General features: G+C 44.7%; 1 protein-coding gene across 7 annotated transcripts in view; it reads left to right on the top strand.

The window, feature by feature from the left end:
* Positions 1–14,542, top strand: part of CAMK2G (calcium/calmodulin dependent protein kinase II gamma) — a 287,378-nt gene that overhangs the window by 221,838 nt on the left and 50,998 nt on the right. For all 7 annotated transcript variants that reach the window (XM_066600521.1, XM_066600518.1, XM_066600516.1 and 4 more), the window contains one exon: positions 12,833–12,873. In XM_066600521.1, coding sequence (XP_066456618.1) covers positions 12,833–12,873 — 41 coding nt within the window. The remainder of the gene's footprint in view (positions 1–12,832; positions 12,874–14,542) is intronic.

The raw sequence follows: 14,542 nt of genomic DNA, 5'->3' as shown, positions 1-14,542 counted from the left end.
GTATGGTTGAGGTATGGGTATGCGTACCGGATCCACTTCCAGCTTTTGCTCAAAAAAACTGCAGGCTGTATGGTTTAGGTATGGGTACTTGTACGGATGACTGCAGACTGTATAGTTTAGGTATGGGCATGGATAGAGATGACTGCAGGCTGTATGGTTGAGGTATGGGTACAGGTACAGATAACTGCAGGCTGTATGGTTGAGGTATGGGTACAGATGACTGCAGGTTGTATGGTTGAGGTATGGGTACAGATGACTGCAGGCTGTATGGTTTAGGCATGGGTACGGGTACAGATGACTGCAGGTTTTATGGCTTAGGCATGGGTACGGGTACAGATGACTGCGGGCTGTATGGTTGAGGTATGGGTACAGGTACAGATGACTGCAGGCTGTATGGTTTATACATGGTTAAGGGTACAGATAACTGCAGGCTATATGATTTATGTATGGGTACATGTGCAGATGAATGCAGGCTGTATTGTTTAGGTATGGGTACTGGAACAGATGACTGCAGGCTGTATGGTTGCGGTATGGGTACAGATGACTGCAGGCTGTATGGTTTAGGTATGGGTTCAGGTGCAGATGACAGCAGGCTGTATGGTTTAGGCATGGGTACAGGTACAGATGACTGCAGGCTGCATGGTTTAGGTATGGGTATGAATACAGAAAAAGATGACTCTAGGCTGTATGTTTAGGTATGGGTTCAGGTGCAGATGACTGCAGGCTGTATGGTTTAGGCATGGGTACAGATGACTGCAGGCTCTATGGTCTAGCTATGGGTACAGGTGCAAATGACTGCAGGCTGTATGGTTTAGGTATGGGTACGGGTACAGATGACTGCAGACTGTATGGTTTAGGTATGGGTATGGGTACAGATGACTGCAGACTGTATGGTTTAGCTATGGGTACGGGTGCAAATGACTGCAGGCTGTATGGTTTAGGTATGGGTACGGGTACAGATGACTGCTGGCTGTATGTTTTGGGTCTTGAGGGATAACTTTGAGCAGGATACTGATCTGGAAAATAAACAACAATGGATATCACTATTCAGAGAAGTCTAACCTGTGATCACTAAGGGTAAGTGCAGCTTTACACGGGATAACTACTGGCCCAAAAAATCACTCCAATGAGCGATTTTCCGTGCTAGTTGTCCTATGTAAACAGGGCCCTTCACAGTATAGAATTAACATAAATTAAAATGACGTTTATCATTCTTATTCTAAAACCAAGAATTAGGGCTGACAAACATAAAACGGACAAACAATTTTTGGGGTAACTCAATAGTCGGAGCACTGTCCAGAGGGCCAGAAATAGGGGGCAGATAGTGGACAGTGGTAACCCCATTGGATGAAACCATTGGTTACAAAAAAATGTTAAGAGTCAGATGGCGAGAGATGTGCTTTAATGAATAGACTGATTGCCAGCAATACTTTCACCACTGAAATGAGGAAGTCTAAGGTTCATAGATTCATGAACTCAAAGATCCTTTACAAAAAAAAAGGGGCTCATAAGTTGTAAATAGAGTTTGCATAGCTTGCAATATTAGATGTTGGATGAATACATAAGTTTCTCTTAAATTTATACATTCATGTATCACATATATATGTATATATCACGTATATGAGTCTAAAGGTTCATAGGTTTCTGGTTTAACGTGTTCCCCTGCTTATCAGAGCAGTTCATCAATGTGTTAATCCAATGGGGTTACCACTGTCCACTATCTGCCCCCTATTTTTGGCCCTGTGGACAGTGCTCTGACTATTGAGTTTCCCAAAAAAATGTCTGTCATATGTTTGTCAGCCCTAAGTCTTGGTTTTAGAATAAGAATAATGAACGTCATTTTAATTTATGTTAAGTCTATACTGTGAAGGGCTTTAGAAAGTAATTACAGACTAAGTTTCTGTCTCAGTGACTTTCAGTAATTTCTTATGTAAACAGGGGACCCAACTAAATATTGAGTAAGAAATCTCTCATGGTTGGTAGTCCCTTTGTTTCGGCTCACTAGAACGAAATGGCTAGTAAGTTACTAGATATAGATAGATGGAGGTAGGTAGAGAGAGGTAGATGGATATTAGATTGATAGATATGGGCGTATACTTTTTTCTACTGGTGGAGGAGGGGTGATGAGCTTTGGAGCTCATGCCCCTAATCTTTTCATACTTTAGCACCGTCCCCGGTTGCTAGTGTCTCATGGGTGGGCCTCCTGAAAGACCCTGTGATGCTGCAGAAGGCTCTGAGCAGACCACAGCCAGCAGTCATCTAGTGCGGTAAGGAGGAGGGTGGGGGTTTAGGTATGAATTCTTTGCATATAGCCACATGTAAACAGAACAGCTCTTCTTTTCTCCCGTTCTGAAGATTCTAATTTTCCCCAAGACCTCTTGAGAATTTTAAATAACTCAAGGTTTGAAACAATGTAGTTAGAACAGGCTGAGACTTGGTGCCAGCTGAAGCAGCTGTGTAAATATCTGTTTTTCCTTGGAGTTCCTCCTGATGGTATTTCAGTGATTCCTAAGTGCTCCTAACAGCAGTTGTCACTGGCTGAACTAGTTACTGTACAATGCTAACTACGTAGCAGTGTTTACAGAGGATGTTACAATTGCAAAATATATATACAGCGTGTAATCTATCGTATCTGTAGTTGTTGTGTGTGCTTGTATTTTACCTCCAAATAAAAAATTGACGGACATGCAGTGCTCGCAGCAGATAGACCATATGGGAAAGGGGGCATAGAGGGTTGTGCCAGTCACGTTCTATAGATCAATACGTAGCTTAGAGTTGTATTTGAACTTTTTTCATTTATATTGTAGAGGTTTGGGGGCTTTATTTTATGGCCCGTTGTTCTACTTTGAACAGAAATGTAACTTGAGTGATGTTTTTTTTCTTCTTTTTTTTACGTTTCAAAGAGATTTAGTACATCTGTGTTAACAGGGAGTAAACATATGCTGTATCCTTAGCCTCTAAAGTAGACCTTCACGCACCTCTTTTTAGTGATCCATTAATATTTCTTCCCTTATCAGTCATACTTTATCACCTGCTGCTTGAAGGCAGTGAAAAAATTGGCCTTGTGGACTGCATGCGGCCCATAGCAGTGTGGGTAATATATGTGTCAGGTAGCAATGCAACATTTTTCTGTACTGCAAAGAATGAAAATGGCAAAATAGATAATTATATACTAGTGATGCCGAATTGTATATTACTAGACTATGCAGCAAATGATGATTACAGATTGAGCACAAAACTATCCTAAACAGTGCTATAAAATGCGATCGCATAGAGTAATATACTTTTAAAATGTTACCATTGAAAGCTAAATTAGTGTGATGAGGAATAGGCATACTGTAGATTTGACAGCTACTTGCTAGTGACTAATTCAATCTGCATATGTACAGTATAAGGGTGTATTTATGTCTATAGGGCCCCCGTTGATCCACTTTTTGTTGGTATGCTTCAACATAACTTTTTTTCATTAAATGAAATAGTTTGCTATATATATTTTTGCCGTATGGGCAGCTTATGTATTTTAGTATAAGCAGGTTAGTCCTTACGATGAGGAATATTGAAGGTACTGCTTTCATAAAGCCTTGTGAGAGTTGGACTAGGCTACATTTATCAAAATTAACAGAGAAACTGGCCTTATCACTCATAGCAGCCAATGTCCGTGTAGCTGTCATTTGTCCACAACAGTTTAAGAAATGAGATCTGAGCTGTGATTGCTTGCTATGAGCAATGAGGCCAGTTTCTATGTGAAAGAGTTTTGATAAGAGATCCAGTGAACTGAGCCATCTTTGGTTTTGGAAGTTGAAAATGTCTGGTCAACTCACTTGGATTTTGAGCATGGAATATATTGAACACATTCCATTAAATGTCTTATCTTAATTGGTTAAACAAGGGTGTGATCAAGAAAGTTATACAAAGGCCAATTAACTCAACGAATGTTTGGGAGTTGGGTACATAGCTCAGTTCACATATTTTAGGATAAAGCACTGAAACAAAACACTGCATACAGCATAACACACTGTGGGTCTCCGTGTGGTCAATTAGGGCCGATTTACCAATGATTCTTGGAGAGCTAGTGGGACATTTAAAGTGTTTCATACAGATATTACAGGCAGACAACATTAGGAAAGAAGGGTTAAGAGATGGTTGAAGAGAGCAACTGCGGCCAAGTTCTCAGGAAGGTGTAAGTATGAGCCTCTTGGGGTGTCTGTCATTCCAGGCATTCCAGCCAAAATTCATTAATTTCATGACAAAAGACATGACTGTTGATCAGGTTTGAAATGGACTAGCCTATTTAAAATGAGAGAAAAGGAACATACATTACTGTGCATAATATTTAGACGTGTGGAAGAAATGCTGCAAAGTAAGAATGCATTGAAAAAATAGAAGTGTTCATAGTTTATTTTTGTCAATTAGCAAAAGGCAAAGTGACTGAACAAAAGAGAAATCTAAATCAAATCAATATTTAGTGTGACCACCCAGCATCAAATACTTCTAGGTACATTGTACAAAGTTAGGGATTTTGTAGGATTATAGTCGGATGTAAAATTAACCAGTAATATCAAACAGGTGATAATGATCATCATTTTCATATGTAAAATCACAGAGGTGAGAGACGAAAATGTACAAAGACATAACTCACAGAAAGAGAAGCCAAGAATACACCATCTGATAAACTGCAAGGCAAGCTCAATCACCATTAAACCCTGGTAGAATGCAGAGAGCCAAATTTCAATACGAGCAATCTAACTGTTCAGTGCCGACTAGTATATAGCCATTTCGCTCCATTTAGCCTAGATTGGCATGTGTAGGTTGAAATACAGTCATTAACTGAAAAGAATCAGCTATGTTGGAGGATTAAAACTAGGTGAGGAACAGTCAAACTCTTCTACGAAGATGAGGTTGTGGAAGACCGTTTTATGCCACAGGTCATACACCTTGGCAAGACTGAGCAAAGCAACAAGACACAAGGTAGTTCAACTACATCAGCAAGACCCCTCCCAATCAAAGATTTCAAAGCAGACTGGTGTTTTAAGATGTGCTGTTCAAGCTCTCTTGAAGAAACGGGCAATTTCATTGAGGACCATAGATGCAGTGATTGGCCAAGGAAACTTGGTGCAGCAGATGAAAGAGATATGCTTATTTCTCTTCAAGATTGGAAGATGATCAGCAGTGCCATCAGCTCAGAACTGGAAGAAACCAGTGAGACCCAGGCACATCTACCTACTGTTAGAAGTCTGACTAGAGGTGGTCTTCACGGAAGAATTGTGACCAAAAAGCTATTCCTTCGACATTGAAACAAGGACAAGTGATTCAACTTTGCGCGAAAACATAAGAACTGGGGTGCAGAAGAATTGCAACAGTTCTTCTAGACCACACATGTTAAATGCAAGGCCTGTGGGCCACCAAATTATGTTAAGAGGCCTGCCAGCCATGCAGCAAAGTAACAGGAATTCCACTCACCCAGCCTGCAGCTCTGGTCTGGCAGATGCAATGCACAGTCTGTAACCACTGATCCCTTCCTTTCTGGTGTGTACATGCGCCGTCCTATACACAGCACAAATGCCAAGGGGAGAGGGCAGCAATCACAGAATTAGAAGTGGCTGCTGCCAGACTGAAGCTTCAGGCTGGGTGAGTGAAATGCCAGTAGGGGCGTCGCTATTACTACTGGTACTACTGTGGAGGTCACTTATTATTAATAGGGCCAATATTGCTGACACTATTACTACTGAACCCAACATGGTATTTCACTATTACTACTGGGGCAACCAATATGGGGGTCAGTATTACTACTGGGGCCACTCTGGGGGTCACTATAACTGCTGGGACCACTATGGGGATATTATTACGCTCTGGCCACTTTGGGGGTCACTATAACTGCTGGGACCACTATGGGGACACTATTACAACTGGGGTCACTATGCAAGCATTATCACTACTGCGTCCACTATGGGGGGGGGGGGGGTTGACTATTACTATACAGTCTTATTGTTACAATTGGCCCTTTGAAGGCAACAGTGAGGCTAATGTGGCCCTCTGTGAAAATCAGTTTGATACCCCTGCCCTAGCCTGATGATTCAGAATTTGAGAGAGCGGTACAATTATGAGTGAAGTGAACAGTGAAGCATGGTGGAGATTCCTTACAAGTTTGTGGCTGCATTTCAGCAAATGGATTTGGGGATTTGGTCAGGATTAATGGTTTCCTCAATGCTGAGAAATGCAGGAAGATACATATCCATCATGTAATACAATCAGGAAGACTTCTGCTCCAAATTTATTCTGCAGCAGGAATACAACTCCAAGCATGCATGAAGAACTATCTTCAGCATAAAGAACAGGCAGTCCTGGAAGTGATGATTTGGCCCCCACAGAGCCCTGATCTCACATCATCCAGTCTGTCTGGGATTACATGAAGAGATAGAAGGATTTGAGCAAGCCGACATCCACAGATCATCTGTGTTTAGTTCTCCAAGATGTTTGTAACAATCTCCCTGCTAAGATCCTTCAAAAACAATGTGCAAGTGTACCTAGAAGAATCGATGTTGTTTTAAAGGCAAAGGGCGGTCACCCCAAATATTGATTTGATTTAGATTTCTCTTTGTCCATTCATCGTGCATGTTAATATTGACAAAAATAAACTATTAACACTTATATTGAAAGCATTCTTACTAGAGATGAGCGAGCACCAAAATGCTCGGGTGCTCGTTATTCAGGACGAAATTATCGCGATGCTCGAGGGTTCGTTTCGAGTAACGAACCCTATTGAAGTCAATGGGCGAACCAAGCATTTTTTTATATCTCCGATGCTCGCTAAGGTTTTCATTTGTGAAAATCTGGGCAATTCAAGAAAGTGATGGGAACGACACAGCAACGGATAGGGCAGGCGAGGGGCAACATGTTGGGCTGCATCTCAAGTTCCCAGGTCCCACTATTAAGCCACAATAGCGGCAAGAGTGGGCCCCCCCCCTCCCAACAACTTTTACTTCTGAAAAGCCATCATTAGCATGGCATACCTTAGCTAAGCACCACACTACCTCCAACAAAGCACAATCACTGCCTGCATGACACTCCGCTGCCACTTCTCCTGGGTTACATGCTGCCCAACCCCCCCCGCACGACCCAGTGTCCACAGCGCACACCAAAGTGTCCCTGCGCAGCCTCCAGCTGCACTCATACCACACCACCCTCATGTCTATTTATAAGTGCGTCTGCCATGAGGAGGAACCGCAGGCACACACTGCAAAGGGTTGGCACGGCTAGGCAGCGACCCTCTTTAAAAGGGGCGGGGCGATAGCCCACAATGCTGTACAGAAGCCATGAGAAATATAATCCTGTGCCACCGCCATCAGGAGCTGCACACGTGGGCATAGCAATGGGGAACCTATGTGCCACACACTATTCATTCTGTCAAGGTGTCTGCATGCCCCAGTCAGACTGCGTTTTTTTATAAATAGTCACAGGCAGGTACAACTCCGCAGTGGGAATTCCGTGTGCACCCACAGCATGGGTGGCTCCCTGGAACCCATCGGCTGTACATAAATGTATCCTATTGCAGTGCCCTGGACAGCTGAGGTAACGTCCGATTAAATGCAGGTGGACTTCGGCCCACACTGCATGCCCCAGTCAGACTGGGGTTCTTTAGAAGTGGACACATGCAGTTACAACTCCCTGTGGACCCACAGCATGGGTGGGTGCCAGGAAGCCACCGGCGGTACATAAATATATCCCATTGCATTGCCCATCACAGCTGATGTAACATCAGCTTTAATGCAGGTGGGCAAAAAATTAATTGGATTACACTGTAGGCGAGGGCCCCAAAAAATTGGTGTACCAACAGTACTAATGTACCTCAGAAAAATTGCCCATGCCCAACCAAGAGGGCAGGTGAAACCCATTAATCGCTTTGGTTAATGTGGCTTAATTGGTAACTAGGCCTGGAGGCAGCCCAGTTAAAATAAAAATTGGTTCAGGTGAAAGTTTCAACGCTTTAATGAGCATTGAAACGTATAAAAATTGTTTACAAAAATTATATGACTGAGCCTTGTGGGCCTAAAAAAAATTGCCCGTTCGGCGTAATTACGTGAGGTTTCAGGAGGAGGAGCAGGAGGAGGATGAGGAATATTAGACACAGATTGATGAAGCAAAAAGGTCCCCGTTTTTGATGGTGATAGAGAACGATACTTCCATCCGCGGGTGCAGCCTACGTATTGCTTAGGTATCGCTGCTGTCCGCTGGTGGAGAAGAGAAGTCTGGTGAAATCCAGGCTTTGTTCATCTTGATGAGTGTAAGCCTGTCGGCACTGTCGGTTGACAGGCGGGTACGCTTATCCGTGATGATTCCCCCAGCCGCACTAAACACCCTCTCTGACAAGACGCTAGCCGCAGGACAAGCAAGCACCTCCAGGGCATACAGCGCGAGTTCAGGCCACGTGTCCGGCTTCGACACCCAGTAGTTGTAGGGGGCAGAGGCGTCACCGAGGACGGTCGTGCGATCGGCTACGTACTCCCTCACCATCCTTTTACAGTGCTCCCGCCGACTCAGCCGTGACTGGGGAGCGGTGACACAGTCTTGCTGGGGAGCCATAAAGCTGGCAAAGGCCTTGGAGAATGTTCCCCTGCCTGCGCTGTAGATGCTGCCTGATCTCTGCGTCTCCCCTGCTACCTGGCCCTCGGAACTGCACTTTCTGCCACTAGCGCTGTCGGATGGGAATGTCAGTTTGTCCGTCAGGATCCTGTGGTATAGCATCACTCTCGAACCCCTTTCCTCTTCGGGTATGAGAGTGGAAAGGTTCTCCTTATACCGTGGGTCGAGCAGTGTGTACACCCAGTAATCCGTAGTGGCCAGAATGCGTGTAACGCGAGGGTCTCGAGAAAGGCATCCTAACATGAAGTCAGCCATGTGTGCCAGGGTACATGTACGCAACACATGGCTGTCCTCACTAGGAAGATCACTTTCAGGATCCTCCTCCTCCTCCTCAGGCCATACACGCTGAAAGGATGACAGGCAAGCAGCATGGGTACCCTCAGCAGTGGGCCAAGCTGTCTCTTCCCCCTCCTCCTCATGCTCCTCCCCCTCCTCCTCAACGCGCTGAGATATAGACATGAAGGTGCTCTGACTATCCAGCGACATACTGTCTTCTCCCGCCTCCGTTTCCGAGTGCAAAGCGTCTGCCTTTATGCTTTGCAGGGAACTTCTCAAGAGGCATAGCAGAGGAATGGTGACGCTAATGATTGCAGCATCGCCGCTCACCATCTGGGTAGACTCCTCAAAGTTTCCAAGGACCTGGCAGATGTCTGCCAACCAGGCCCACTCTTCTGTAAAGAATTGAGGAGGCTGACTCCCACTGCGCCGCGCAAGTTGGAGTTGGTATTCCACTATAGCTCTACACTGCTCATAGAGTCTGGCCAACATGTGGAGCGTAGAGTTCCACTGTGTGGGCACGTCGCACAGCAGTCAGTGCACTGGCAGATTAAACCGATGTTGCAGGGTGGCAGCGTCCGTCTTGGACTTGCGGAAATGTGCGCAGAGCCGGCGCACCTTTACGAGCAGGTATGACAAGTGTGGGTAGCTTTTCAGAAAGCGCTGAACCACCAAATTAAAGACATGAGCCAGGCATGGCACGTGCGTGAGGCTGCCGAGCTGCAGAGCCGCCACCAGGTTACGGCCGTTCTCACACACGACCATGCCCGGTTGGAGGCAGCAGCGGCTCTGCTGCTGCTGACACATCTTAATTGCGAGACAGAGGTTGCGTTGGAGGAGGAGGAGGAGGAGGAGGGTGGTTTAGTGGAGGAAGCATACACCGCCGCAGATACCACCACCGAGCTGGGGCCCGCAATTCTGGGGGTGGGTAGGACGTGAGCGGTCCCAGGCTCTGACTCTGTCCCAGCCTCCACTAAATTCACCCAATGTGCCGTCAGGGAGATATAGTGGCCCTGCCCGTCTGTGCTTGTCCACGTGTCCATTGTTAAGTGGACCTTGGCAGTAACCGCGTTGGTGAGGGCGCGTACAATGTTGCGGGAGACGTGGTCGTGCAGGGCTGGGACGGCACATTGGGAAAAGTAGTGGCGACTGGGAACCGAGTAGCGCGGGGCCGCCGCTGCCATCATGCTTTTGAAAGCCTCCGTTTCCACAAGCCTATACAGCAGCATCTCCAGGCTGATCAATTTGGCTATGTGCACGTTTAATGCTTGAGCGTGCGGGTGCGTGGCGGCGTACTTGCGCTTGCGCTCAAACAGTTGCGCTAGCGACGTCTGGAAGCTGCGCTGAGAGACATTGCTGGATGGTGCCGAGGACAGCGGAGGTGAGGGTGTGGGTGCAGGCCGGTAGGCACTCGTGCCTGTGTCCTCAGAGGGGGGTTGGATCTCAGTGGCAGGTTGGGGCACAGGGGGAGAGGCAGTGGTGCAAACCGGAGGCGGTGAACGGCCTTCGTCCCACCTTGTGGGGTGCTTGGCCATCATATGCCTGCGCATGCTGGTGGTGGTGGCTCCCCAGCTGATCTTGTCGCGACAAAGGTTGCACACCACTGTTCGTCGGTCGTCAGGCGTCTCTGTGAAAAACTGCCACACCTTAGAGCACCTTGGCCTCTGCAGGGTGGCATGGCACGAGGGGGCGCTTTGGGAAACAGTTGGTGGATTATTCGGTCTGGCCCTGCCTCTACCCCTGGCCACCGCACTGGCTCAGCCTGTGCCCACACCCTGACTTGGGCCTCCGCGTCCTCGCCCTACCCCTACCCCTCTGCATGCTGTATTACCAGTAGTGCAGAAACAGAACGCTGTAATTAAATGTGCCGCTTATTGGCCTGTGGTTGGAGACTGACTTCGCTTACGGAACGCACAGCAGAGGCAGGAAAGAATTTTGCGCAAGCCTGCTGTAACACTTAGCTGGCTGCATATGAATTAGGACAACTACCCCCAGCAGAGACCCAGTACACTGAGGGCGGTCACAGGCAGCCCAAATAGATTTTTTTTCCCAAATGTTTTTGGAAAGGCCAACTGCCTATATACACTAAATATGTCTTCTGTCCCTGCCTCACCACTACTGGCCCTGGACAATGTAAAATTACTGCAGGACGCAATGCTCTGCACGTCCGATATACAAAAAAAAAAAGAAAAGTGCAACACTGCTAAAAGCAGCCTCCACACTACTGCACACGGTTAGATGTGGCCCTAAGAAGGACCGTTGGGGTTCTTGAAGCCTAAAATAACTCCTAACGCTCTCCCTATAGCAGCTCCGGCACCAGCAGCACTGTCCCTGAACTATGTCAGAATGCATCTGTGGCGAGCCGCGGGAGGGGCCGATTTAAATACTCGGGTGACACCTGATCTCGCCAGCCACTCACTGCAGGGGGGTGGTATAGGGCTTGAACGTCGCAGGGGGAAGTTGTAATGCCTTCCCTGTCTTTCTATTGGCCAGAAAAGCGCGCTAACGTCTCAGAGATGAAAGTGAAAGTAACTCGAACATCGCGTGGTGCTCGCCTCTAGTAACGAGCATCTCGAACACGCTAATACTCGAACGAGTATGAAGCTCGGACGAGTACGTTCGCTCATCTCTAATTCTTACTTTACAGCATTTTTCCATGCCTGTCTAAAACTTTTACACGGTACTGAATGTATACCTCTACTCTATAAAGGGACATCTTTAATGAAGGATTTGTATCCAAAATCTTATCTCTCTAGTTTTTTATGCCATCTGTAATATTCGCCATCAATCTATAATTCTTGACTACTTTGAAGCATCTTAAAGAAACCAGGCTACTCAAAATCATAACACATGCTATAAAGTATGTAATGCAGCATAGCCAATGATTACTTGTCCCTTGAGTCCCAACAGATAAAGGACTTGCTCTTCTCCTGTCTCAGTCATTAAGGTATTGTACAAGATGCAGTAATATAGAGAATATGAATCTCTCCTGAGTGATGATCTCCTACTTTCTGGTGTCATTCCCTTCCTGCGATCGATTTTCCACTCCCATTCCGACCCATTCCTGTGAGCCTGGCCTCAAAAGGTATTCCCACCTCAGCACGTTATCTCCAATCCACGTAATCGGAGATAACTTGCTGATGAGTGAGAATCCGTCTGCTGAGACCACCATCAATTCTGACATATTCCAAAGTGTGGGTAGTGGAAGATCAGCGTGGCCACCTCCACTCCATTTACTTCAATGAGACCGCCAGAGATAAACGAGATTCCTCTAGATAGGAAATAGCTTGTGGGAATCCCTCTTTAACTTGTCTTGTACTTTTAGACCTTTTGAACTGTGATCCGGTTTGTTTGTACACGTAGCGATTTTTTTTCTTTATTTTTTCTTGTTCTGTTCACCCTTAATTGTACATGTTTATATTTGGGGGAACTCTTATGGTTATTGATGTTGGCAAGGACATCACAGGCCACAATGTCTGCTCTGTAAGATAGTTCTTTACGAATTCCTAATCCAGGAACCATTGTAATATATGTGTTGTAACCATTACTCTACTGGTCCATATACACATTATTCTGTGTCACAGTTGCCTCTGTACTGTCGCTGGTTATACGCAGCTTGAGGTAGTAATATACCTCATATGTATGAGAGGTGTGTGTGTGTGTATAATATACCTTCCACAGAATCTTTCAGCACCTGTCTATCTGTTCTCAAGATACCTCAGAACAAAGGATAAGTAGAGCGAATGTGAGTAATCTTTTGTTATTTTAGTATATGCCGCACTTCTGCTACATCCAGTGTGGTAGGCACCTTTTGGGGACTGATTCATCAGTGACATGTATTTATTTTCTAAGACACTGTGCCCAAAGTGTATATATGTTTTATATTACATTTTTTTAAGTGTCCATTTTTTTTCAGCTGCCAAAAGTCTATTAAACAAGAAGACAGATGGAGTAAAGGTAAGCGATCTTATAATGTGTATGACAAATGTTTCCCTATCTGGTTACACAGTGCATAGTTGTAATGGATCGAACAGTGGAGTTCTTTGGTTGACTATGCAAATGTGAAATGTTGAGTCTTAAGGCAATATGTTCCCTAATGCCATATAGAATCAATGCAATATTTTAAATTAGGACTTTTATGAACATTATACTTTAACACAGGTCCTTCCTAGAATCTAAAGAATTAGTTAGAAATGTATGAAAATGTAACTTGTCTGTGATAGTTATCTTAAGCTATTGAAAAGCTATTGTTATAGTGATACAAGAAAAGCTATTGAAAAAGCAAATTCGTCGTGGAACAGAAAGTTCTCTTAATGTTTTAAGAGTAAATATAAACTTTGTTGCATCTGTACACAGTATAAGTGGTATATGACGTTTTTAACTTATGCAATTGGCAATATTGTGTTATTTACATATATGCTGCTTATTTCCTTTTTAATTATACTCTATTTTCATTAGTATTCCATGGTATGTGTGACATCAAACCCGTAGAACATCTCTTCTACCGAGAACTTTCTTATACAGAAATCTTTAGTGTAGTAGCTATTCTTTGTAGCTTCTTCACTCCTGTGTCCACATGACAACACTTCCTGCCATGTGCTCTGGTGTTCAATGGTGTCTTAGGGACATTTTCCAAGTCCAAATAAGTATACACATCAGCTTCTGTATCATATATATAGAAATTGTAGAAGTTGAAGCTTTCAGATACTTAACTATCTTTGCTAGATCATATTCAAAACTGTTGGCTTTTATAGCTTCTTAAAGAAGCACTCTTTTTTTTTTTTTTGACTAGATTGGCGCTATATTCGCTACGCGAACATAAAATGGGTTCATTCGCATTTGCGATGTTTCTTTGCATTGCACTGCACCGCGATGCAGTGCTATGCAGGGAAAAAAATCGCAGTGCCTGCCTCATTGATAACAATGGGAGAACATCACAATAACCTGCTGTAGCTGTAGACTTAACATTGGAACTTTGACCTTGCCTGACAGGTCACTCAAAGTATCAAACTCAAATTTTATGATTTTACGGCGTTGGTGAGGATGTTACCAATCTAATGATGCCAAAATCATCCACCAAAGGTCACACAAAGGGGTCAAAGCGTGGTGCAAGAAAAAGCCTGTAAGCTTTTTTTATATTAGATTTCAGAAATCTATCACAATATCACTGACGTCTGCTGTGAAAAATACAGTTCTGTAGCTTCTCCCCTCCAGGCCATGTATTCTGCACCTTTCTTCCTGGCTCTGGTCACATGGCAACCACTCTGACAACACTCCGTGTCCTGCAGGTAATAGGGCAAATTTATGGCAACTGTCCAAAGAAAAACTGTCTTTCACAATTACAGAGCAGCTTTCGATTTTGAAGAGCAGAATACAAAATGCAAACTGCGCTGTGATTGGTTGGTATGTTCAAGAAAAACAGTTGTCAGAAATCTGACCAATTAACTGCAGGACGCAGAGTGTTGTCAGTTGTCGGTCACGTTAACTGGAGGCCAGAAGATAAGTCTAGATTATACAGCCTGGGGAGCTACAGAATTGGATTCTTCACAGTAGAGGTCAATAATACTGTGATGAATTGCTAAAAAAAAGGAGTTCTTCTTTGATAGTTACAGATACTCCAATTTCA

This window comes from Eleutherodactylus coqui, chromosome 4 (genome assembly GCF_035609145.1).
Source record: "Eleutherodactylus coqui strain aEleCoq1 chromosome 4, aEleCoq1.hap1, whole genome shotgun sequence".
Taxonomy (NCBI): domain Eukaryota; kingdom Metazoa; phylum Chordata; class Amphibia; order Anura; family Eleutherodactylidae; genus Eleutherodactylus; species Eleutherodactylus coqui.
Note: the sequence above shows the minus strand (reverse complement) of the source record. Positions and strands in the feature narration are given on the sequence as shown.